The following is a 24681-nucleotide window of genomic DNA, read 5'->3' as shown; positions in this document are numbered from 1 at the left end:
CATCCTGCTCCAGCAGGGCCACCCCAGAGCACATGGCACAGGATTGTGTCCCAGACAGCTCTGGAATATCCCCAATGAGGAGACCCCACACCCTCTCTGGGCTCTGCTCAGAGCTCAGTCACTGCACAACAAAGAAGTTCTTCCTCCTGTCCAGCTGCAACTCCCTGGCCATCAGTTCCTGCCCGTTCCTCTTGTGCCATTGCTGGGCCCCCCGAGCAGAGCCTGGGCCATGCTCTGCCCCCTCCCTGCAGGCACTGCCAGCCATGGGGAGGTCCCTCTCAGGGGCTGCTCTGGAGGCTGCCCAGCCCCAGCTCCCTCAGCCTTTGCTGCTGCCAGAGCTGCTCCAGGCCCTTCAGCATCTGCCCAGCCTGCGCTGGCCCCGCTGCAGGAGCTCCCTGGCCCTGCTGTGTGAGGAGCCAGAGCTGGGCACAGCCCTGCAGATGTGCCTGCCAGGGCTGGGCACAGGGGCAGGATCCCCTCCCTGCCCTGCTGCCAGTGCTCTCCCTGATGGCCCCAGGACACCACTGGCCTCCCTGGCCCCCAGGACACACGGCTGGGCAGGGACAGCTGGTTGTCCCGCAGGACCCCCAGGCCCGTCTCTGACTAAGGGCACTCAGCAGTTCCCGGGGGCTCCAGGTCCCCCCTCGGTGTATTTGCAGTCCCGGCACCCCCGGCCCCCGCACGGCGCATGCGCAGAGCGAGGCGCGCCCTCCCCCGCTCCGTGCCGCTCCGCGCATGCGCCGCGCCTGACGCAAGGCCGCTGCAACCGCGCCGCGCTTTATCCTGTCCGACCTTGAGCGCGCGCCCGCCGCAGGACCCCGGGCTGCCCCGCGCCGCGCCCGCGCGCCCCGCGCCGCTCCGCCGGCCCCGTCCCGCCCCGCCGCGCCCCGGAGGGCGCCGCGCCCTCCCCGCCGGTGCCGCAAAGGCCTCGCGCGGCCGCTCCGAGGGGAACGGCCTTTCCGAAGCGCGTCCCGGAGGGCAACGCGGGATCAGGCGGCGCCCCAGACAGCCCGCGGCGGGGGTCCTGCGGCGCGCCCCGCGCCCCCCCGCGGCCCACGTGGGTGGAGGGTTCCAGAAGGGCCCGAGCCGAGCCCGCCGGTGCCGCCATGCTGAGCGCGAGCCGCGCCGCCAGCCTGCCCCTGCTGCGAGCCCGCGCCGGCCCCGCGCACCCCGCCCCGCGCGCGCAGGTACCGCACGGGGGCACCGGGGCTGAGGGGGCACCGGGACCGGGGGGGCACCGGGGCTGAGCGGGCACCGGGGCTGAGGGGGCACCGGGACCTGGGGAGCACCGGGGCTGCGGGGACACCGGGGCTGAGGGGGCACCGGGGGCTGAGGGGGCACCGGGGCCGAGGGGGCACCGGGACCGGGGGGGCACCGGGGCCGAGGGGGCACCGGGGCTGAGGGGGCACCGGGGCCGAGGGGGCACCGGGACCGGGGGGGCACCGGGGCTGAGGGTGGCACCGGGACCGGGGGCAGCGGGACCACGGGCTGAGGGGAGAGCCCGGAGGGAGCGGGGGACGCTCCGGGGACACTGCGCGGCTGTGAGGCCTTGGAGGGCCTGGGGACAGAGATGGTGCCGGCACGGGGGGACACTGCGGGCAAGGGGCGGCTGCGGGACCGGCGGGGACGCGGGAGGCTCTGGGGAGGGCCCGGAGGGAGCGGGGGACGCCCTGGGGACACTGCGCGGCCGGCAAGGGCCTGGGGACAGAGATGGGCAGCGGGGGGTGCTCCGGGAACGGAGATGGGGAGCGGGGTCGGGGCACACCGCGGGGCGGGGAGGGCGCGCTGGCGGCGGGCGGGTCCCGACCCCCCAGTCAGTGCTGGGATTTCGTGCTGGAAGGGTCAGAGTGCGGCGGGATTGCTGAGGGGCTGTGGACATGCCTGGGCCTGTGCCCTGCAAAGGGAATTTATGGCGGGATTGGTGGATGCTGACGCTCCGAGTGCCGGTGGGAGCGGGCACCGGGCTGGGAAGGCACGTGGGGCGGGCAGGCCCGGCACATCCCGCCCGTGCTGGGGCCCTGCCCGGGCTGCCCATCCCCAGAAAGGAGCGAAACATTCGTGCCGTGTTCCTGCTCGCAGGGAGAAGCTGCTGGGGCTGTGCGGCACAGTCTCGAGCACAGATCCCTCAGGGGATGTAGGAGGGCGTTTGTTGCTGACCGGGCGCAAAGCTCCGAGAAATGGGGTTAATGTTTATCTGGTGCTGCTGCTCCCTGGAAGCTGAAGGTTCAGAGTTGACTTGCTGAAATGTCTCCTGTCTGATGCCATATCCATACACTGTTCTATATGAAGGAAATAGGTCCCTTCTGGTCCTAGAAGTCAGGATCGTGGTGGATGAATTAGTTCAGTAATTGAAGTTTTTAAGTCAGTTTGAATCTTTCCTAAATTCTTCCTTAGTTTGCACCTGAGTTTTTAAAGATGAACCTTGCAGTGGGACAGTGTATCTTCAGACACTGCCTCTGAAAGGCTTGGTTTGAACACCTCTTGATGTTTTAAGCTGCATTTTCATTGGGGTGTCTCTGTTTTGCAGACGTTCTGGAATGGCCTCAGCCAGAATGTGCTCCGAGCAGCCTCCAGCAGGAGATACGCGTGAGTGTTCCTGGGGCTGGGCTGCTGGGGGTTGGTGTTCCCTCTCCTGCTGATCCCAGAACTGAGTACTGGAGCCAGAGGTGGAGTAACAGAGCAAAACCAGCAAAATCAAACTATAACCTCTCAGCATGTGACTTTCATAGACTATTTCTTTATCTCTTGGTTTTCTTCAGGGGAACTTTGAGAATTGCTCTTCCCCCTTCTCCCACCACCAGCAGGGCCCACAGAATGGGGATTGTTGAGATTTGTTTGATTAACACCAAACACAGCAGAAAGTACCCCAGCCTTTGGTGGGACAGGAGGTTTTACACTGCCATGGAGTGAGTGATGCCTGGCACCATTTCACTGGGGATAAAGGTCATTTCCAACAGCTTGTCATTTGCATCACCTTTTATCTTGTTGCAAGATAACGGCAGAAGAGTAGCAGTTTGTTGTGACTTTGGCAGATATTTGTGGCTGATGCTGATTCAGGACATGGACTGGGAAATCTGTGTTAGGAAAACTGGTTCCTGTTTGGTGCAGAGAACCTGAGCAGTTGAAAATCCAACATCAGTGCTTTGTTACTGGAACTGGAGTTGAACCACTGGCAGCTTGGGGAGGGAGAAGGTGATTCTTGGTGATAAATGTGGTCCTGCTGTGCCTGCTGAATGCCTTGTCCATCCCAGAGCCTGGCTGGGTTTGGAAGGGAAGGCTGTGATTCAGGGTTCTCTGAGTCTCCAAATGGGTAATACACTCTTCTTAGAAAGGAGGAAATTAAAAAACTTTTAATCCCATTTTTCAGGATTAAATTGACGTGTTGCTCCTTAGGATCAAAAGGTGGTTTGCTTTGGCTCTGGATCAGAGAACCCCACATGGGCTGAGCAGTTTATCCTGTGGATTCTTCTCCCCATGCTAACCAATAACAAATAAACAAATACAGTTTATTAACAGTATTTTGACTCCAGTGGATGTTTCCAAACAAGTTGGAACACTAAGGTTGCCCAGAGCAGCTGTGGCTGCCCCATCCCTGGAAGTGTCCAAGGCCAGGTTGGACAGGGCTTGGAGCAACCTGGGACAGTGGAAGGTGTCCCTGCCCAGGGCAGGGGGTGGAACAAGATGATCTTAAAGGTCCTTTCCAACCCAAACCATTCTGTGACTGTGATCAAAAGTAACAGAAAACAAGTCCTGCCTGTGTAGGGACAAAATTAGTTATTTTATGTCAAAATCATAAGGGTTGTTGAGGGAGGGAGGAAATAAATGTATAAATTAATTAATTAAAAAATAAACGAAGAAAGAAGGAAAGAAATACACACACAGAGTAAAGATATTGAGGTGAAGAATGATATTTTATGTGTTTATTTTAACAAGCAAGGACTTAGCTATAAGTGATCTGGTTGAGAACAGGGGTGCCAGAGAATGCCTTAGGTCAGGACACAGCATGGACTTGCTTCAGCATCGAGTGGAAAATCACTTTCTCCTGCCTTTATGTTGGCAGGTTTTTTGCTATCCAGTTCTTTGCTTTAACAGTAATTTCCTTTTGCCCTGATGTGCTTTGCAGCTCCGAAGCCATTAAAGGGGCTGTCATTGGCATTGACTTGGGCACAACCAACTCCTGCGTGGCCGTCATGGAGGGGAAACAGGCGAAGGTGAGTGCGGGGAGCGCTGGCACAGCAGTGGGGGGCAGTCCCTGCCAGCACTGGCAGGGTGGGCACAGCAGTGCGGGGCAGTCCCTGCGGGCACAGCAGTGCGGGGCAGTCCCTGCTGGCACTGGCAGTGGCAGGGTGGGCACAGCAGTGCGGGCAGTCCCTGCTGGCACTGGCAGGGTGGGCACAGCAGTGCGGGGCAGTCCCTGCTGGCACTGGCAGTGGCAGGGTGGGCACAGCAGTGCGAGGCAGTCCCTGTGGGCAGTGGCAGCAGGGTGGGTACAGCAGTGCGGGGCAGTCCCTGCTGGCACTGGCAGTGGCAGGGTGGGCAGAGCAGTGGGGCAGTCCCTGCTGGCACTGGCAGTGTCAGGGTGGGCACAGCAGTGCGGGGCAGTCCCTGCTGGCACTGGCAGTGGCAGGGTGGGCACAGCAGTGCGGGGCAGTCCCTGCTGGCACTGGCATTGGCAGGGTGGGCACAGCAGTGCAGGGCAGTCCCTGCTGGCACTGGCAGTGGCAGGGTGGGCACAGCAGTGCGGGGCAGTCCCTGCTGGCACTGGCATTGGCAGGGTGGGCACAGCCGTGCGGTGCAGTCCCTGTAGGCACTGGCAGCAGGGTGGGTACAGCAGTGCAGGGGAGTCCCTGCCGGCACTGGCAGCAGTGGCAGGGTGGGTACAGCAGTGGGGGGGAGTCCCTGCTGGCAGTGGCAGGGTGGGCACAGCAGTGCGGGGCAGTCCCTGCTGGCACTGGCAGTGGCAGGGTGGGCACAGCCGTGCGGGGCAGTCCCTGTGGGCACTGGCAGCAGGGTGGGTACGGCAGTGCAGGGGAGTCCCTGCCGGCACTGGCAGCAGTGGCAGGGTGGGCACAGCAGTGCAGGGGCAGTCCCTGTGGGCACAGCAGTGGGGGGCAGTCCCTGCTGGCACTGGCAGTGGCAGGGTGGGCACAGCCGTGCGGGGTAGTCCCTGCTGGCACTGGCAGTGGCAGGGTGGGCACAGCCGTGCGGGGCAGTCCCTGCCGGCACTGGCAGTGGCAGGGTGGGCACAGCAGTGGGGGGCAGTCCCTGTGGGCACAGCAGTGCGGGGCAGTCCCTGCTGGCACTCACTGTCTCCGTGCCCCAGGTGCTGGAGAACTCGGAGGGCGCGCGCACCACGCCCTCGGTGGTGGCGTTCTCGGCGGACGGCGAGCGCCTGGTGGGCATGCCGGCCAAGCGCCAGGCCGTCACCAACCCACACAACACCTTCTATGCCACCAAGCGCCTCATCGGCCGCCGCTTCGACGACTCGGAGGTGAAGAAGGACATGTGAGTGAGGGGCGGCACCCGCTGCTGGCTGGGGGGCAGTGCCACCCTGTTTGGTACTGCTTGGGGGAAGGGGCTCTGCCCTCGGGTCTGAGCACTGAGCTCTCCAAGGTTTCACAGAATATTGTGAGTTGGACCCACAAGGACCATCGAGTCCAGCTCTCCAATGAATGGCCATACAGGGATTGAACCCACAACACTGATGTTAGTGGCACCAGCTGAGCTCATCTCAGGATTTATTAGTTGCTGATCACCTTAAGGCTTTCAGAGAAGAGGGAAAAAGTCTTCCTGATGCTTCCAGCTCTTCTCATTCTTGAGGGCTTTTACAATCAAAGCTGTAAGGTCAGACCTCAGGCTTATGATGAAATGATGTAGCTGATTAAAAGCAGGAGCAGTATGTTGGTACTGCTGGGACTCTGTGTCTGAGGCTGCTGCTGGCAGGTTCAGTGTTGTCCAGAAGTTGTCTGTGTTATCTACTGGCAGAGAAACTGAGTGTGGACTCCTGTGTTTTCCAGCAAGAACGTTCCATTTAAGATTGTCCGTGCCTCCAACGGGGACGCCTGGGTGGAGGCCCATGGCAAGCTCTACTCTCCCAGCCAGATCGGTGCCTTTGTTCTAATGAAGATGAAGGAAACTGCAGGTTGGTACTGCTGGGTCTTCGTGTGCACTGTAAATGGAAGTGCTGCAGCCAAAAAGGTGCTTTTCTGGGACCAAAGCCTCATAGAACAGGGCAAATGGGGGAAGGGTGCAGGGTGGGCTCTTAGGAAGCCTCAAGGAAGATCAGAGCCTTCCTCAGTCCCAGACCTTTGGCAAAATATTAGTGCTTTTACCTAAAAAATAACTTCCCAGAATTGAATCCTGCCCGAGTTGATCCTCACAGTAACTGAATTCACACTCTCAGAAGGGGGAGCTCCTTTCCCTTGGAAGCTCAGTCCTTGTGCCTCCCTGGCTGCAGCTGAGCACGAGCTGGGGCAGGCAGGGCTTGGAGTGGCTTTGTTCTTCCTCAGCTGCTGGATGGGAGCACGTAGGGAGACAGGGAGTGTTCAAGGGACCCCATTGTTGGACTGACTGAATAGCTAATTAGTCTGTGGTGACTTGAAATCTTCACTGGGGGACAGGAGCCACTGGCCTGGAGATTCTTCTTTTTTTTTCTGTTTCAATTCCTAAAATGGTTTCTCAGGACACTGAGTGATACAGAGTGAACAGTCACTGGCTGCCTTCTGCACCCTTCTTGGTAAATACTGTGTGTCCAGTGACAAGTGTGAGGAGGGCAGGACTGAAGCCTCCTCCAGAGGTGATTGTTTTTTCAGTGTTGGGTCCTGGACCTTTGCTAAAGCTCCACCCAAGAGTAAAATACAAGTATGGGGTATGTGAGCACCTAGAGATGATAAATCTGACTTTTACTTGGAGGATGGTGTTTCTCTGCCTTAGCCATAAAGGTGTGGGCTTTTGGCCTGGGTGCTGCATGACTGCAGCTGTGGAAGGGTCTGGCTCTGTAGCAGCACAGCAGAGAACAATGCAGTGGGTAAGCTCTGTGCAGGGCTGGAGTCCTGTCTGGGCAACCTCACTGCACTCTGCACACTCTGACTTTGTAGCAGGTCTGGATTTGTATTTGCTGACATCCTTCTCTTTTTTTGAGAGCAGTTGATGAACTTAAATGGGGGTGTAATACACGTTTTTCTGACTTGCTGTCTGAAAAGTTAAACACAAACTTACTTTAGTAAGTGCTCTAAAATTATTTTAGTAAGTATGGAAGTTATTAATTAAGTGCTTACAAAGGTAGTGTATGTACATTATTTGTACTGTGTAAGTTGCCAACAGCAGATTGTATAATCAGGATGAGAAAGAGGAAATTTTAAGTTTATCACATGTTGAACACTCAAAATAAAAGGAGCTTCAGCCTTGCATGCTGCACAGACAAGTTAAGCTGTCAGATGAATGCACACCAGTGGCATCCAGTCACTGATGGAATTATGGAGGTGCTGCCAAAATGGTGCTGTGCTGTCAAAAATCTACAAACTATTCCATGTTATGTGGAAGGACTGGATTTCTGCACAGCTCCCTCTGCATCTTCCCAGAAGACAGCAAGCCTGTCTTGTGTTGTTAGTTGAGCAAAATTATTTCAAACTACATAGTAATGAAGAGAGACCATTTACAAGTGCATGTAGTGACAGGAAAAAGGGGAATGGATTCAAACTAAAAGAGAGTGAGTTTAGATCAGACATTAGGAGGAAGTTCTTGCTGTGCAGGCGGGCAGGCCCTGGCACAGGTTGGGCAGAGAAGCTGTGGCTGCCCCATCCCTGGAAGTGTCCAAGGCCAGGCCAGACAGGAGCAGCCTGTCCTGGAGGAAGGTGTCCCTGCCCATGGCAGGGGATGGAATGAGATGATATTTAAGGTCCTTTCCAGTCCAAACCATTCTGTGATCTTGTGATGCTATGAATAATGACTTGGTGTTCTTACAAGGATAACTTCCTGTTTTGTCTCCTTTCTTTCCTAGAAAACTACCTGGGGCATGCAGCAAAGAATGCTGTGATCACAGTCCCTGCTTACTTCAATGATTCTCAGAGACAGGTACTCATCCAGCTATAGGATTGGGGCTTATAAATTGGGTGTAATTTCCCTCAGCAGTCAGCACTGTTCCTCCTTTTCCCTCAGGCTACCAAAGATGCTGGGCAGATTGCTGGCTTGAATGTTTTGAGGGTGATCAATGAACCAACAGCAGCTGCACTGGCCTATGGTCTGGACAAGTCAGAAGACAAGGTGTAAGTGCCTGTGCATAACAGCTCCTCTCTCTCAAATAAGGGTGCTGGGATTTGCTTTGGAAATGCCTCTTGTGCTTTCTGGTTTCTGGAGCATTGGTTGGGGTTCTGCCAAGGTGGACTCACAGCTGTGAGTCAGAGCTGTGTAATGTCCCCTCTGCTCTGTGCCAGCCAACCTTGTTGAAGAAGGAGAGTTCATAACTTGCATCTACAACTTAATTATCAAACCTGATGTCAATTTAATTGTCTTGCCCACTGGTGGCAGTGCTGGATGTGGCAGAGGACAGCTGGGTGAGAGCCTGTCACAGTGGTGCTGGAGGGTGGCCCAGGAGCTGTGCCAGGTGTCCATGGCCTGCAGCTCCCCTGCCTGCATTCAGCCTTTGCTGCTGTCACGGGTGGTTACAGAAATGCAGGGCTTTTGTCAGAGATTCTGCATTTCTGATGTAGATGACAGTGCTGTGAAAGCCTCACATTTTGAAAAACACATTTCATAATACTTGTGGTGTCCCTGCCCTTGTCGTTGGATGTGAGTGTGTCTGGTTTTGAAGAGGGAGGAACTGCCCTCTCTGACATAATGGGCAAGGTTGGGCATTGTGCAGCACAGCTCCAGGAACTCCCTCCCACGAGGCCTCTCAGTGCTCAGGGAATATGTACACTGTGAGTTTTGTTTACTGCTGTCTTTAGAGAGGCTTTTAACTTCTGTGGGCAGCAGTGTGAGTTCTGCACACTCCATCTCTGGGGGGGAGTGAGGTTTGAGCCACACAGCTCTGTCCAGAAAGTGATGTGTTCCTGCCTCTCCTCTTGCAGCATCGCAGTCTACGATCTGGGTGGTGGCACTTTCGATATTTCCGTGTTGGAGATCCAGAAGGGGGTCTTTGAGGTGAAGTCCACCAATGGTGACACTTTCTTAGGTGGAGAAGATTTTGACCAGGCTTTACTCCAGCATATAGTGAAAGAGTTCAAGAGAGAGGTAAGGTGTCTCCTCAGAGCAGAGTCTTGTGTTACACTGCTTTTCAAAGTAATTTCCATAGAAGAATGGGAACTTTCTTAAATTGTTAGGACTTGATTTGTCACTTACAGCACACTTGGAATTTAAGAGTATTAGACACCTGTTAGCCTGGCTTCCAGTTCATACATTTGTCTTGAGGTGGATTGATCATCTCCTGGAAGACCTGGACTAGCAGGACTTTGCCTTTTTGCTCTCATGTAGCAGGACTGTCCTACACAGTCTGCTTACCTTTCAAAATAAGTACTGTGGGGCAGTTGAATGTGACAGCACAGATGCAATACAGGGTCTGCTGGAGGAAACTGGAATGCAATTCCAGCCCCTTTGCTAATTCAGTCATGTCTTTATATTCTGTGATGGAGCAGCTTTTCCAAGCTTTAATCTGTAATTTACTGTATAGTCACTTGCAGAGCAGAGAGGGCTGGCAGATCTGAAATGCTAAATACCTCTGCTGGAAGCAAAGAGAGCAGCAGAACTGCACATAGCAGGCTGTACTCTAGAAATATCTTTACAGTCAAGGGTGGTAAGAAGGTGAACTGCAGCAAAGTGACTCCTGAGCAGGAGCTGAGTCTGTTAACCTTGTTGTTTGTCACTCAGACGGGTGTTGACCTGACTAAAGACAACATGGCCCTTCAGAGAGTGAGAGAGGCATCAGAGAAAGCCAAGTGTGAGCTCTCATCATCTGTGCAGGTATGTCCCAAGCAGTCTGCTACAACAGTTGGTACACTGAGTTCTGCACTGGTTTTGTTTACAAGGCTCTCTGACATTGCTGATCTGTTTTGTGGCAGAACAAGCCTCTGTAACCAAACAGCGTCACTGGCACAGCCAGTCCTGGAGCAGGGTGGGCTGTCCTGGAGCACAGTTAGTTGTTGGGGCTGAGAATGTCAGTGGGTGCTGGTTTTGCCTTTTCCTGGCAGTGTTTTCTGATCTTCAGGGAATGTGCCCTTGTTCCCAGCTGTATTTCAGAAGTATGATGGGCATCAGGGGGTTCAGTGCAGCCAGTGCTGCTGGCTTACTGGGACCACTGCTTCGTGCCAGCTGCTCCAAAACCCAGGAAATCCTGGTGCTCCTCGTTCCACTGGAACAGCTAATTAGTGTAGTAATTTCTGTAATCTCGACTTCCTTGCCTATAGAGGAGTTTTGTAGACAATGGGCAGCTACACCCCCTTTCCTCTTTCCATCAGCTTTGTGTATTGATGCATTCAAGCGTGGCCTTTATTCACTACTGAATGAGGAGCTGGAGAAGGAGCAAGTTGGGAGTGTAATAGTCTTGGCTAAGTGAAATTAAGGTCAATTATATAGTAATTGAAATGGGGACTCTGCCAATTTCTAGGCTCTGAATAAACATTTTTCATTTTATTTGATGGTGGTCTTTTTGTTGGCCAGTGGGGAGCTCATAGCAAGGAGTTTAGGCCAGTCACAATGGGTGCATAGTTCTGCCAGAAACATAGCAGGCTCTGTTTTATGAGCTCAAGAGCTGGCAAATCCAGTTTGTTCATACTAGGAAAAACTGAATTCCTTAACTCTTCAGCAGTGAAGGGAAAACAACTTGCTTTTGGCCTCATTTTCCCCTAATACTTTTGACCATGCTGTTTATAAAAGTGACTGCACACCTCTAGTCAGTAACATGGCTTTAGTTCTTGTTGTGTAAACTTAATCTCTACATCTTAAAGCATTAATGTTTTAATTGCTTTGGTTTGTAGTGTCTTTTGTTGTCAGCATGACTCAGCACGTGAATGATTTCAGTATAAGATTGGTTTTAATAATCCAGCCTGTGAATTTGTAAGAGATTCAGAAATAGCCATAGGAAGTGGGGATTATGGTCCCTTTCACTAATTAACTCTGGCTGTTAATATGAGTTATTGGCACTTAGAAAACAGCCATGAGTTCTTTCCTTCAAGGAGCTTACCTGGTGTGGAATGTTAGTTGGCAGAATCTTTGGGAATTCTGAAGATGGACTTTTTTGTGTGTTGTGCTAAAGGAACAGGAGTAAGGTGGTCACATCCAGTGTTTCAGCTCTTACCTCCTGGCTATGACAAATTAATTTGTTTTCCTTAACAATGAAAGACCTTGCAATAACACAGTATTCAAATTGGAGCTTAACAGTTGTAATCATGAGGTGTGGAACAAAATAATTGTCTTTTCTCTGAATGTCAAACATCAAAGTGTGCCTGCTGCTACTTAAGGCCAGGCTGTGGGGTGAGCAGCAACGTAGGTGCTTCAGTACAGGCCAGAACCTTGTAACTTGATCTGACTGTGTGGAGCAGCCCTGTTTGCCACTGCTGTGCTCACTCTGAGTCTCTCCGTGCTGCAGACTGACATCAACCTGCCCTACCTGACCATGGACGCCTCTGGACCAAAGCACCTGAACATGAAGCTGACTCGGGCGCAGTTCGAGGGCATCGTGGCTGATCTCATCAAGAGGACGGTGGCACCGTGCCAGAAGGCCATGCAGGATGCTGAAGTCAGCAAGAGTGACATTGGGGAAGTCATCCTCGTTGGTGGCATGACCAGAATGCCAAAGGTATGAGCTAAGTGCCTGTCCCAGGCAGAGCTGGCACAGCTGCCCTGAGCTTCCTGTTAGAGGGAAGCTGAGGGGCTGGTGGCTCCAGGGCCCCCAGAGCAGAGCAGACATGCTGAGGAGTCCCATGGAAGCAGAGCCGAGGGACTCTCACCCTGTTAAGTAGCTCAGCTGGGATCTGAGACTGTAGTTGAGTTGCTCTTTACAAAGTCAAGTGGGAGGTGTTGGGAGTTGCATGTTCAGCTGCAGTCTGTGCTGTTCTGGTGTGGACTGGACAGGAGCAGCACTGTGGAGATGTACAGGGGGTTTTCTCCTGTTGGGGACTCTGTGTGATAAAGGTACACTTCGATGGCAGTCACCTGTCAGTAATCTTTGCCCTCCAGGGGATTTCCACCCCATGTAGAGCACTTAGAGCAGCTGTGACGAAACAGCAGGAGCAGAACAGCTCTGATACCTGCTGGTTGTGTGTGATCAGCCACCAGTTGGAGGCTGGGTGTTGGCAAGGCCATTTCAGTGGCTGTTCCAGACACTGCTTTATCTGATGTCTGGCCTTTATATTCTGTGGAGATAAGCACCAACAGGTAGCTTAAAAGTCTGCTGTGCTGACATGCACAGTCTTGTAGATAAGGTGCTGTCTGCAGGTGATTTACTGCTCCTGTTCCCAGCCTTCAGCTCCCTGAAGCCGGAGCTGAACATGAGTGTGCACTGCTCTCTCCAGGGGTCAGCATGTCCTTTCCTACAGAGGGCATCAAAATCTCATTCCAGAGGGATCAATCAGGCTTAGACTATTTGTTTACTGTAAAGATTTGTGATTTGCAGGTTCTCTCTAGGACAGTAGGTGTGTACATGGTCCTGCTTGGGGTTGATCTGGGGTTTGGTGAGAGGGGTTTTCCTCCCTGTACTGAATGAGCCCAGTGGCTGGAGGTGAGCAGGTGATGACCCAGGCAGTGGAGCCAGAGCAGCAAGATAAAACAGAAGCTCCTGGTCTGGCCAAAGCTCCAGTGGAGTAACTCTGCTATATATTCCCAAAGTCCTTGTTCTTACAGCTGGATAAATGGTGTGATTACCTATATATAAAGTGATGGCAAATTGTAGAAGTGAGGAAGCCTTTCCTGAAACATTATGTATCCTTTAGTGGTGGAAGACAAGACTTAAATACTGACTTTTAAGTTTTGATACTTATTTTTCCTTCCCCCCTCGATTATAACCCCTAGCATCTGTGGCTTTGAGCTTTCAGAATGCTCTCCAGAGTGCCTGTAGTTGTAGCTCTGGCTCTGAAATCAGTGCTGGTGTGTTGTGCACAGCCCAGAACCTTCTCTTTTGTGTGTTGTTCTATTCTCTCACCCTGCTGGGAGGGAACGTGGCTTCTTTGGAGCACTCCCATGGCCAATACTCCAGGAGAAGTACCGTGGGTGGTTGGAAGCAATGTTTCTGTGAAATATGCCTCCAGAGGGAAAGACTTGCATTTAATTATATGCTTACACATAAAGAGTGTTCCTCTGTAATGAGCACTCCAGGCAGGTGTCTCCTGGCTGCAGTGCACAGTTGGGTGTTTGTTTTCAGCAGTTTTGTGCTCTCCTGTGCTGGGCTGTGCCCAACAGCTGCACTTGGAGAGGAGCACAAATCCCACACCCCTCCCTTGTAGGGCAGGGGAGGGAAGCTCTGGGCTGTGCTCTGGTGCATTCCCATGTGGATGGCTCAGCAGTAAATCTCTTGGCATCATGAGCACAGTCCTTCTGAACAGACCAAGCAGTGCAGAGCTGACAGCACCTCTCAGACTGCTGGCACAGCACATGTGCTCTGCTGAAACAGCCTGGTAAATAGAGTTGGAAAGTACTGTTCTTCATACAATTCCCTTTTTTTTCCCCTTTATTGCACACAAACAACACGAACTGTGCTTCTGAATGTCTTTTTTACCCTGCCTGTCTCTGCCTCCACAGCTGTGCTGTCCTTGACAGCTCTGTTCTGCACAGCGTTGGTTTGTACAAGTTCCCAGGGAGCAGTCCTTGACTCCTGGATAAGCCTGGAGTGATCCCTGCCCAATATGGCTGGGCTGCATAAAAGCACTGATGGTGGTCGAATTACAGCTGCAAACTTGATGGCAAAAAAGCCCCTGTAGAAGGGGCTCTCTTTACTGAAATGAGCGTGTTCATCAGTGTGTGTGGAAGACAGGGAATGAAGGGAGCAGGCCCAGACCCAGTGTCTCTGTCATGCCACAGGCTCACGTGGCAGCAGGAGCCAAGCACAGCCCAGGCTGGCAGGTTCCTGTGGCAGTGGTGGCTGCCCCACACAGAGCTGTGCTGTGTCCCCCTCAGGTGCAGCAGACTGTGCAGGAGCTGTTCGGCCGCGCTCCCAGCAAAGCCGTGAATCCCGACGAGGCCGTGGCCATTGGCGCAGCGATCCAGGGCGGGGTCCTGGCTGGGGACGTGACTGACGTGCTGCTGCTCGATGTAACTCCCCTCTCCCTGGGCATTGAGACACTGGGAGGTGTCTTCACAAAGCTCATCAACAGGAATACCACCATCCCAACCAAGAAGAGCCAGGTAGGAATTGACTCTGCATGGGGGGATTTCTCTGCTGCTCTTGGACACCCAGGGAAGGCTTCCCAAAGCATCCCAGTAGATGGTCTGGTCAAGGAGAAGCAGTGTAGAAATCAGCTTTAATACCAGTCAGTGAGTATCTCTGCTGGTCATTAGTGTGCCCAGGAGGGGAGGGGAGTTGAATTAATGGATGCCAAGATAGCCCAGGATGTTTGTGGCTGGTCAGGGTTGTTGCAGTGTGTGTGCCATGATGTCAACTGTCAACACATCATTCTGAAGAGAATTGTGTGGAGACCTTTTTCAGCTGAGCACCACGCCCATTGGACACTACCTTTCTCGGGCTGCATGCCTGGGAGGGGATTATCTTTAGTCCTGTGTTGGAAGGCTCTGATAGACTTGGGTGTGATCCTCTCCTTCCCTTGGCCTTGTCTGGGCCTGCTGCTGTGTGCTCTCACTGATAACACCTGAGCTGCCTGGGGCACGGGGCTGGGCTGGAGCCCAGCAGCTTTGGTGGCAGATGTTCTGGGGTGTGTGGCTGCCATGGAACCTGCTGCTGCCCTGGCACAGCCAGTTTTTGTGTCCCCAAGTGCATTAGGACAAGATGCTAGTGAGCTTGGCTGTTTCTAGTCTTGATGCCTTGGAATCAAGAGAACAACAAACATTTAACCAGTCTTTCTGTTCCAAGTAGCTTCCTTTTATTCCTTCAGTCAGCTTGTAACTGCATCAGTTCATGTGTTCCAATTTATTGGCTATACAGTAACATTCTGTTCCTTTTCCATAGGTGTTTTCTACAGCTGCTGATGGGCAAACACAAGTGGAGATCAAAGTGTGCCAGGGAGAGAGAGAGATGGCTAGTGACAACAAGCTGCTTGGCCAGTTCACCTTGGTATGTTGGCTTCTCTATTCATGACCTTAGGCTTGACCTTCTTGGAGACATTCAGAGCCTTCTCCATTTCAGCTGCCCTGAAGGCAGTGTTGAGGGGGAGTCATCTTACAGAAGACATTTGACCCCATTTGTAGTAAAAAAGCAGCCTGCAGAGGCACAGCCTGGCTCTGGGACAGCCTTTCTATGGCAGGGGAGCAACTACTATTTAAGATGGAGATCAGAGTTCCTGAGCAGTCTTCTGTGGCACAGGGGCTACTGCAGCCTCAGGGCCTGGGGACCTAAAAGGGCTCTGGGCATAAAAGATCTCTGCAGTCCCAGACCTGTCCAGGAGACAAGATGGAGATAAGGTGCCTTTCCTCTGGTGTTGCAGAGACAGGTCTTGGAGCTCCAGGGTACCTGCAGTCCCTGAGTTGAGTTAATGTGAGCCAGAGCATCGTGGGATGTTTGTGGCCTGGCTGGGATTGCAGTGTGTGTGCCATGATGTTAACTGTCAACACATCATTCTGAAGAAGGATCTTGTGGAGACTTTGTGAAACTGAGCACCATGCCCTGCTGAATGGAGAGCAGATGTGCTCCAGGGCTTGGTGTGCAGTGTGTGGCTGCCTGACAAGCTCCCTGCCCAGAGTGGGTTTGGCCAGGGCTGGAAGAGCCCTGCAGAAAGGAAGGGCTTGGCCTTTCTTTTATACCTTTGAAGGAAGCTGTGCTGCCTGCCACTGTCTTAAAGTGGTTCCTCAGAGGTGGTCAGTGACCTGAGGAAACAGAGCATCCTGCCATGGAAGAGGGGCTTGTTTAGCAGTACAGCAGAACCTGTAGCACCTTGAAACCAAACCTGGGGGGTCTCCCACGTGGTTTCTGTGCACTGGTCCTGCCAGAAACCTGTATCCTGTTACATCTGTCAGGATGCTAATGCAGCACATCAGGCCAACAGGTATTTACAGGACTCGGCTCTGGTGTTTGGTTAGTAGTTGATTCAGTGTCAGATGACCAAGGAAACGTGCCCAGCCCTGGAGCCTGTCCCCTGAGCTCGTGTCCCTGTGGCCAACTTGTTCCCAGGTCGGGATTCCGCCGGCGCCGCGCGGAGTGCCCCAGATCGAGGTCACCTTCGACATCGATGCCAACGGGATCGTGCACGTGTCGGCCAAGGATAAAGGCACCGGGCGTGAACAGCAGAGTAAGTGCTCTGGGGTGCTGCCCAGGGATGGGGAAAGGCCTGGAGGAGTCACAATGGTGCCATGGCACACTGGGCACTGAGGGGAACACCAGGTGACTCCAGAGGGTATGGAGTGCTGCCTTGATGGGCATCCCAGTCGAGGGTGGGGACTGCTGCATGTGGCTCAATGAAGAGCGAGGGTGACCCAAGCAATCTGTTGTCAGTCCATCTCAGATGCAGTTGAAGTCATCTCGGCCTCAGTGCCTCTGCTGGAAAGGAGGGCAGAATGAGATGGGCAGGGGGAGAAGTGACAGAAGTGCCTGGTACTCCTGTAAGCACACAGCACTCTGCCAACAGATTCCTGCCAGTGGATGCTCTCCTTGCACATTAGGCAGAGATGAAGCACCTAACTGTGCCAAGGTCAAGACAGTCCTCACTGGCAGGGTTTTCCCACATTCCAAGTGCTTTTGCCCGGTGTGACAGTCCTTTCTTGGTCCTGCCATCTCCTGGGATTGCTACAGCAACATTTCAGCAGAGCAGAGCTGTTTCCTGGGTTTCCTGCACAGCTCAACTTTGCCTCCGTGCCCAGGTGTTGGGCTCACAGGTGTTTGGGGGCCGTGCTCCTGTTGCTTCTCAGGCTGTCCTGTGTCACTGAGGTGCCCAGAGCAGTGATATCATGCCCGGTGTTACCCTGAAGGGACAGAAAACAAAGGTTGGCAATGCAACACCAGTTGTTCTTGAGCTGTGCTGCTGGGCATCCTGTTCTGTGGGAGTGCCCTGTGCTAACACAGGGATTGCTGTCTGGGAGCCTGCCTGCATGAAGGGGCCAGCTTTTAAGGGAGAAATCAAATTAGGGAGATCTCTGATTCCAAGGTGTGTCATGTCCAGCTGAACAGCTCAGCCCTTGCCAAGACCCTGTTTGTTTGTAATGGTTCCATTACAGGGGTCTGGAGAGAGGAGTGTTTTTGAGCAGCAGGTATTCCCTGTAACCACCTTGTTCATCTCATCCACTTGGGCTGGAAGTCTGGAACTGTCAGGAGCCTCAGGGACTTCAAGCTGTCAGTGCATTTTGCTCTGTGGTCCAATGGAATGTTAGGCCCAGTGTTCCAGGGTAATTAATGCCACAGTAACAGTTTCTAAAGCTCTGCTGTGGGCTAAGAAAATTAATTTGAAGCATTTACAGATTCCCCTGATAGAAAATAGATCTTTCTTGTTCCCTTAACTGGGAATCCTCTGTACTGCCCTTCAGTTGTTTCTTGGAGACAGCCCTTGGGCAGTGAAACACTCACACTCCAGCTAAGGAAAGTGTTAGCTCTGCATGCCCAACTCAAAGGTGTATGTGCTGCTCCTATTCATACTCTTGGCCTTTTGGCAGCAATTTATCAAAACCACACTGCTTGTTACTTTGATTTCCTTGTAGATTTTGGATGTGTGGCAGCCTTTTGCTGCAGAGTAAAAGGCTTCTGATAATAGGCAACCAGAATGTTTATCTGCCTTCCTGTATGCAATTGTGGTCCTAATTACAAGGCTGGTTTGCTTATCCCACATCTGCATCCAGAGGACACATGTATGTGTGTCCTTGTTCAGGGGTTTGTATCACTGGAGATTTTACATAAAACACTTCCTTTATATGAGGATCTTAATATACCTGGATATCCTGGACGTTGGTCCTCCCTTTTGCAATAAAAGGGTTTCTGATTTACTGCAGAAATTCGTTTGTCTAGACTGTATTTTTTGACACTAATGGAAGGAGAAAAAAAAAAGAGGGAACCTTTAAGAGTCTGCTCATAGAATTGTGCTACATTCCCTTATTAAGGGCAGTGTGAGGAGCTGGGTGGAGAGTGCTGTCTTATCCTGCCACAAGCCTGGGCTGTTTTCCAGCAGGGAAAGGAATCTTTGATGAAACAATTCCTTCTCTTTGGATTTTTTTGTTAGTTGTGTTTCTGCTGGGATTTTCTTTTTTTTTTAGTTCTGTGGTTTTAACCTGGGATGCACTTTGGTTTGGGGGCTTTGGTGCTCCCTCACTTTGCAGGAGACCAGCCAAAAGTGACTTGCAGCCCAGTGGGCAGGAAGTGTCTGGCAGAGCTGGGGAGTTTGCAGATCTGAGAGATCGGGCTTTTATCCTGCCAGCGGCATCTCTGCCTCTGCAAGGACTGGCTGTCTTTGTACTGCCCACAAGATCCTCACAGGTGCAGAGTTCTGAGCAGTTTGGGGGATAATCCTCTCCTCAGAGGGGAGAGCATGTTGTTCACTGGTGCTGCTTCTCCTGCAGTTGTGATCCAGTCCTCGGGTGGGCTCAGCAAAGACGAGATCGAGAACATGGTGAAGAACGCGGAGAAGTACGCGGAGGAGGACAGGCGGAGGAAGGTAACGGGGCAGGGCTCCCTGCTGCCCTCACCACCCTGTGCCACGGGCTGTGCCCACCCCTGAGGGGATGGAGGCTCTGTCTGGGGCCCTTGAGCTGTTACCCCAGTGTCTGCTTCCTTCCTTAGAGTCAGTTTGCACTCCCAGGTTGCAAGAGGGTGTTTGCAGAGACATCTGGCTTTGGGTTGGGTGCCTTGCCCTGTGTGACTGACATTTTATTTGCTCCCTGAAGAATTCCTGGGACATGGAGGCAGCAGTGGGCAACCTCACCTGCCTGTTGCTTTGCAGCCATAGTTATGTTTCTGCCATCACTGCTCTTTACTGCCCACGTGCCTGTTACCTTGGCCATGCACTGGGTGCTCACAGCAGTGCTCTGGTCAGGTTGAGCCAGTATGAGGATAGTTATGCTACTGTGAATTTATTTTAAAGCTTAATTTATAGGACCTGCCAAAAAAAGCTGCACCTCAGCCTTGTCTTTCCTCAGTGGGAAGTCACTTTCTGTAGGGTTTGAAGTCTCGCTGTGGCATCTGGAGTGTTGTACCCTTGTGAGCCCAGTGGTGGCCCTCGGTGCAGGTGGGGCCCTCAGGAGGTGTTGGAAATCCTCACTGGCTCTGTCAAGGAAAGACTGACACTTGCCATAGTCGAGTGACTGGACCTGTGATACACACAGGATTAATGGTTGGAACTAATTGGTTTAATGAGGGTAATACTAATGAATTATGTGACTAAATATAGGGCATTGATTTTTAAGCAGACACAGCACGGGCTGACTGGGGTATGGCACCAGCATATGTTCAGTGATTGCTGAAACTGGCACATGGAATTGGTCCCCTTTGTACTCTACCAGTCTGTAGGAAGCTGTCTCAGGTGTTCAGCCAGTGCTATGAGTCTTGCCCTCAGTAGTGAAGGGATCAGAAGGGGACTGAAGGGGAGAAGCAGGGAATAAGTTCATGGAGAACAGCTTTGCCTTGCCTCAGAACCTCTAAAACCATCAAAGGCCTTGGTGTGAAAGTCCCACTGTTGAAATAACCTCATCGCTGACGGGAATGTAGTGGGAGGGTTGGCATTTGAAGAGGCTGCACTGAAAACTTTTTCTTGCTGCCATACTTTGTACCTTTAATTGCTGGGTAAGTTCTTCCCTGCTGTAGTCCTGAAGTGGGACCTGTCCCTGTCCAGTGAACTTGCAGAGAAAGGGGGGATAGGTTACTTGAACACTTCTCTTGACTTGTGGAACTGTAATCGTCAAAATTCTTTCATTACTCTTTCCTGATCGTGGTTTTACTGCCATGGCAATCACATGAAGGCGTTTTTGTAATAAGGGAACACAGCTAAAACAGCCCAGCATTTGACTTGTCTCTGGTGTCCTTGTTGCTGAAGGAACTTTGAAATATCTTCCAAAAGCGCTGTGGCTTTCCCAGGGAGCAGAGTGTGCTGTGCTGTCCCTGAAGGTCCTGGCCTTTCAGTGTGCCAGCAGTGATGCTGCTTCAGGGCAGTGAGTTCGAGTGTGACAGTGTGAGGGCTGACTGGCCTCTTCGAGCCTCTCGGTGTCAGAGTGCATCTAGAAATGCTTTGCTTGCATTTCCTCTTGCCCCCTTGCCATTAGGGCCAAGTTCCTTGGGTGGGAACCAGAGTGGAGCTTGGCAGTTAGGGGAGGAATGCCCTCAGCTGGTGCCCCAGCCGTGTGGCAGCAGCCCCTGACCAGCTGTCCCCACAGGAGCGAGTGGAAGCCGTCAACATGGCCGAGGGCATCATCCACGACACCGAGGCCAAGATGGAGGAGTTCAAGGATCAGCTGCCAGCAGATGAGGTGGGTGGGTCCTGCACCTGCAGTGTGAAGCAGCTCAGGTTCCTTACACGATCCTTGCTCGGATTCTCACGTAACTCACAGCTGGCTCTGGCCCCTGGCACCAGCTCTGGGCATGTTTCTGTGCTGGGTAAAGGTGGCACATCCTCGACCGCGGGTCTGGGACTTGGGATGAGTGTGGCTGGTGGGAGGCTGTACCAGCGAATTCAGGGGAACAGGGTCTGGGTAATGGCAAATGTCCCATTTCAAAGTGTGAGTTCAGTGTCACTGAGGATCTGAGAGCCTGGGAAGCTGCTGCTGAAAGGTTTCTGCACGAGCTCTGTCCTTGGCTTGGCCTTGCAGTGGTTTGGTAAGAACTGTGCTGGGGCTTGTGTGAGAGTTTTGCTCTAAAGCTGGAGCTCATGGGCAGTGCCTGCCTGTGTGTGAACATGGGCAAAGGCAGAGCTGCTGTGCTGTCCTGGCACTGCATGCACAGCCCCCAGGAGCTCGGGGGCAGTAAAAATTACTGTATCTGCTTAGCTCCAATTTTTCTCTCTGGGGAGTGAAATGGAAGATATTCTAATATCAAAGAGTGCTTTTCACACCACTCTGAGGTGGTGCATTGTGAATTTCAAAAGCTAAGTTTAGAACAGGGTGCCCAGTCTTCAAGTTAATGACTGGGAAGCAGAATAAAAGGGTTCCTGGGGGGACATGATTATAGTTTACTGGGAGTAGCCTCTAATCAGTTAAAAGTCTGTTTCTCAGCCAGCAGGTGTGACAGGACAAGGGGCAGTGGTTTTACATGGACAGAGGGCAGGGTTAGATGGGATACTGGGAAGGAATCCTTCCCTGGGAGGGTGGGCAGGCCCTGGCACAGGTTGCCCGGAGAAGCTGTGGCTGCCCCATCCCTGGAAGTGTCCAAGGTCAGGTTGGACAGGGCTTGGAGCAACCTGCTTAAATGAGCAGCCATAGCAGTGGGTGGAATGAAATGGTCTTGGTGGTCCCTTCCAACTCAAACCATTCAGTGGCACTGGATGTTGGCTGCTCCTTGGGATTACGGTCACTGGAGTTTTCTCATGCAGGAGCACAGAGCCTAAACCCCTGTTCCCTGCAGGGACTGTTCCCTGTAACTTTTTGGAGGGGGGAGTACCAAGGGTATGTGGGCAGCAGTGCCTGGGGCAGCCCTGTGCTGTCTGGGTGCCACTGGGGGCTGACAGAGGCCAGTGCTGCTCTTCCCCTCTCTGTGGTGTGACCAGAGCTCTGCCCAAGCGCTCCCAGCACAGCTGTCCCCAGGAGCCCCCTTGCCAGGCCTGCCCCTCCAAGCCTGCCAGGCTGGCAGGGGAATGCCAGACTGTGCGGGGGGTTTGACAGATGGTGCAGGGCTGGGCTGAGCCCACGCTGCTTTGGTTTGCCTCTCTGCTCCTCCTCCCACGTGCAGAGGGTTTAAACAGGGTGCTGAGCAGCCTTGCTCGTTGGCTCTGACAGTGCCTTAATATCGATGAAAACCAGCTGTCTGTGCCCCTTGCCCTGGCTCCTGGGTGGCTGAGGCACAGGTGAGCTGTGCCAGGGAGAGAGCGCAGCCTGGCGAGCTGTCAGGATCTCCAGGGCTCTCTGTCCTTGGCACCTCTGCCCAGACCCAAACAAGGCTCCATTAATGCCAACTGGGACACAGTGGAGTGGACAGGTGCCCACTGGGAACTGGGCACAGTCCTAGTCCCTGCAGACTCAGTTTGAGGCTTAACTTCATAGTTTCTGGCAAGGAAAGGTAGTTCTGCTGTGGCCAGTAGGTGGGTGGAATGGCAGGATGGAGATTCTCAGTCAACCAAGTGCAGCATTTCACTCTGGGTTTTGTGTCTTATTTGCAGTGCAACAAATTGAAGGAAGAAATCGCTAAAATGAGGGAACTTCTGGCTCGTAAAGATACTGAAACAGGAGAGAACATCAGGCAGGCAGCGACCAGCCTGCAGCAGGCCTCCCTGAAGCTCTTTGAAATGGCATACAAGAAGGTGGGTCCGTGGCACTTCATCCCAGGGTGCTCAGGTGGTGAGGGGGGAGTTGGGATCCAGGGAAGGGCTGGGCTGGGAGGGGTCAGGACACCAAACTCCAGGGAAGAGCAGGGCTGGGAGGGGTCAGGACACCAAACTGCAGGAATGAGTTGGGTTGGGAGGGGTCAGGACACCAAACTGCAGGGAAGAGCTGGGCTGGGAAGGATCAGGACACCAAACTGCAGGAATGAGTTGGGTTGGGAGGGGTCAGGACACCAAACTGCAGGGAAGAGCAGGGCTGGGAAGGGTCAGGACACCAAACTCCAGGGAAGAGCAGGGCTGGGAAGGATCAGGACACCAAACTCTATGGAAGAGTGGGGCTGGGAAGGGTCAGGACACCAAACTGCAGGGAAGAGCAGGGCTGGGAAGGGTCAGGACACCAAACTGCAGGAATGAGTTGGGTTGGGAGGGGTCAGGACACCAAGCTGCAGGGAAGAGCAGGGCTGGGAAGGGTCAGGACACCAAACTGCAGGGATGAGCTGGACTGGGAAGGGTCAGGACACCAAACTCCGGGGATGAGCTGGGTTGGGAGGGGTCAGGACACCAAACTGCAGGGAAGTGCTGGGCTGGGAGGGGTCAGGACACCAAACTGCAGGGAAGAGCTGGGCTGGGAGGTGGTGTTGAGCCTCTGCAGCTCCCTCTGAGAGGCCCTCACATAAGGGGCAGCTGTGGAAGGACAAGGAGAGCTGGAGGCCTGAAGTTATGGCCATGCTGCCATAGTTGCTCTGCCTCTAGCCCAGGGCTTCTGTTACTGTACAGCATTCCATGGAAAAGTGCTGGGAGCTCCTAATAAGGAGCATCAGGAAGAGCACAGAGGGGGCTTTTCCCTCAGTGCATGGATTGCCTGAAGTGTAAAGCAAAGCCTGAACTTACTTTAAGGATGATTGTAAAAGAGCCTTCCTGTTCAGTCTGCCCAAAGCCACAGCAGTAAGGCCATTGGGATTTTCTGTTCCATCTCCTTCCCAGTGAAAGGCCCACCCATTTGCACCCTGGCCAGTGTCCTTACCTGTCCAGGGAAGTCTCCAGGATGGCAGTGGCACACTGCCCAGGTGACCTTGGTGGTGCTAAGCTGTCCTTCCTGTGGAAAGCTGCTTTCCTGATGTCAAACTGCAATCGTTCAGAGCTGCAGTGTAAGCTTGTTACATCCCCTGGGAAAGCAGAATTAATGGGAAGATGGTTTCCTCCCTCTCAGAGCTCCTGCAGAGCTGAGGTTGGTTCCCTTCTGCAGTGGACAGTTGCCCCTTGCCCTGAGGGAGGGACTCTCCAGGCTGGAGCAAACCTGAGCACCGAGCAGGGGAAAGGTGTCCAGGAGCAGTTTGTTGTTACTGCAACTAATAAAGCAATGTTTTGACAGATGGCCTCTGAACGAGAGGGCTCTGGAAGTTCTGGGGATCAGAAGGAAGAGAAGCAATAAGAAGTCTCTGTCTTGCCTTGACTGGAGTATGACAAAGAGGTCGATTTTCTTGACGCTTGGGAGAGAAGGGACCTTCCTGAGCAGCAAGGGGCAGAATTCAGACTTACTGTGTTTTTGCAGTATTCTATATATAAAATTCTTTAATGTATAAACTTAGTGATGTGTCTGCTAGATAAATTGTCACTTGATGGAAGTTAATTCATGCCAGACAGAGTTAGGTGTTGGGCCCCCAGGAATTCTCCTGAGGCACCTGGGGCCTCGCTGATCATTTAATACATGACACAATGGTGTATGAAATCCGAGATCCGAGTTTGGAAACCATGTTACTAAATTGAGGGGTGGAGATGGAAGTCTTGCTGGAACAGAGAGGAGAATAACGCCTGCATGGACCTTCCTGGTGGATCTGAGGACCTGTGGGCAGGTAACGGGGCCTGTGAGCAGCAGGGACAAGGCTGGTGACGTTGGTAGAGACCAGGCAGCCCTGAGCTAGTCTGGTACCCTTGTTCTCAAGGAAAGGGGCAACTTCAAACTCAGCTGTAACATTATTTCTTACAAAAGAGGCTATGTGGAAGTTAAATACTTGTCTGAGCCTTCTGCTCCATCCTGTGTCTGTTCTCTGCTTATTGTAAAACAATTTCCTTGATAATAAAACTGTTACTGGATTCATTCTGGATTTTTTTAAAATAAACGCATAAAAGTGTCCAACATGGA

At 53.0% G+C, this 24681-nt stretch overlaps 1 protein-coding gene and 2 non-coding genes across 3 annotated transcripts; all 3 read left to right on the top strand.

The window, feature by feature from the left end:
- Positions 1 to 804: 804 nt before the first annotated feature.
- Positions 805 to 24681, top strand: HSPA9 (heat shock protein family A (Hsp70) member 9). The gene is made up of 17 exons (XM_071570269.1): positions 805 to 1187; positions 2528 to 2586; positions 4124 to 4211; positions 5324 to 5505; positions 6018 to 6142; positions 8000 to 8073; positions 8158 to 8264; positions 9069 to 9231; positions 9865 to 9957; positions 11582 to 11791; positions 14104 to 14331; positions 15110 to 15214; positions 16268 to 16385; positions 18637 to 18731; positions 20443 to 20535; positions 22377 to 22517; positions 23911 to 24681. The coding sequence occupies exons 1-17, from the start codon at positions 1107 to 1109 to the stop codon at positions 23968 to 23970; spliced, it is 2022 nt and encodes a 673-aa protein (XP_071426370.1). The 5' UTR covers positions 805 to 1106; the 3' UTR covers positions 23971 to 24681.
- Positions 14571 to 14641, top strand: LOC139679193 (small nucleolar RNA SNORD63). Its single transcript, XR_011699156.1, has one exon. It is a non-coding gene; the product is annotated as a small nucleolar RNA SNORD63 (small nucleolar RNA).
- Positions 15687 to 15758, top strand: LOC139679194 (small nucleolar RNA SNORD63). Its single transcript, XR_011699157.1, has one exon. It is a non-coding gene; the product is annotated as a small nucleolar RNA SNORD63 (small nucleolar RNA).

This window comes from Pithys albifrons, chromosome 15 (assembly GCF_047495875.1).
Source record: "Pithys albifrons albifrons isolate INPA30051 chromosome 15, PitAlb_v1, whole genome shotgun sequence".
NCBI classification, from domain to species: domain Eukaryota; kingdom Metazoa; phylum Chordata; class Aves; order Passeriformes; family Thamnophilidae; genus Pithys; species Pithys albifrons.
Note: the sequence above shows the minus strand (reverse complement) of the source record. Positions and strands in the feature narration are given on the sequence as shown.

Excerpts from the sequence above, each read along its gene's own strand:
- HSPA9 (XM_071570269.1), top strand. The coding sequence starts at position 1,107 with ATGCTGAGCGCGAGCCGCGCCGCCAGCCTGCCCCTGCTGCGAGCCCGC. Across the intron at positions 1,188-2,527 it reads ACCCCGCCCCGCGCGCGCAG|ACGTTCTGGAATGGCCTCAG; the intron begins GTACCGCACGGG and ends TCTGTTTTGCAG. Across the intron at positions 8,074-8,157 it reads TCAATGATTCTCAGAGACAG|GCTACCAAAGATGCTGGGCA; the intron begins GTACTCATCCAG and ends CTTTTCCCTCAG.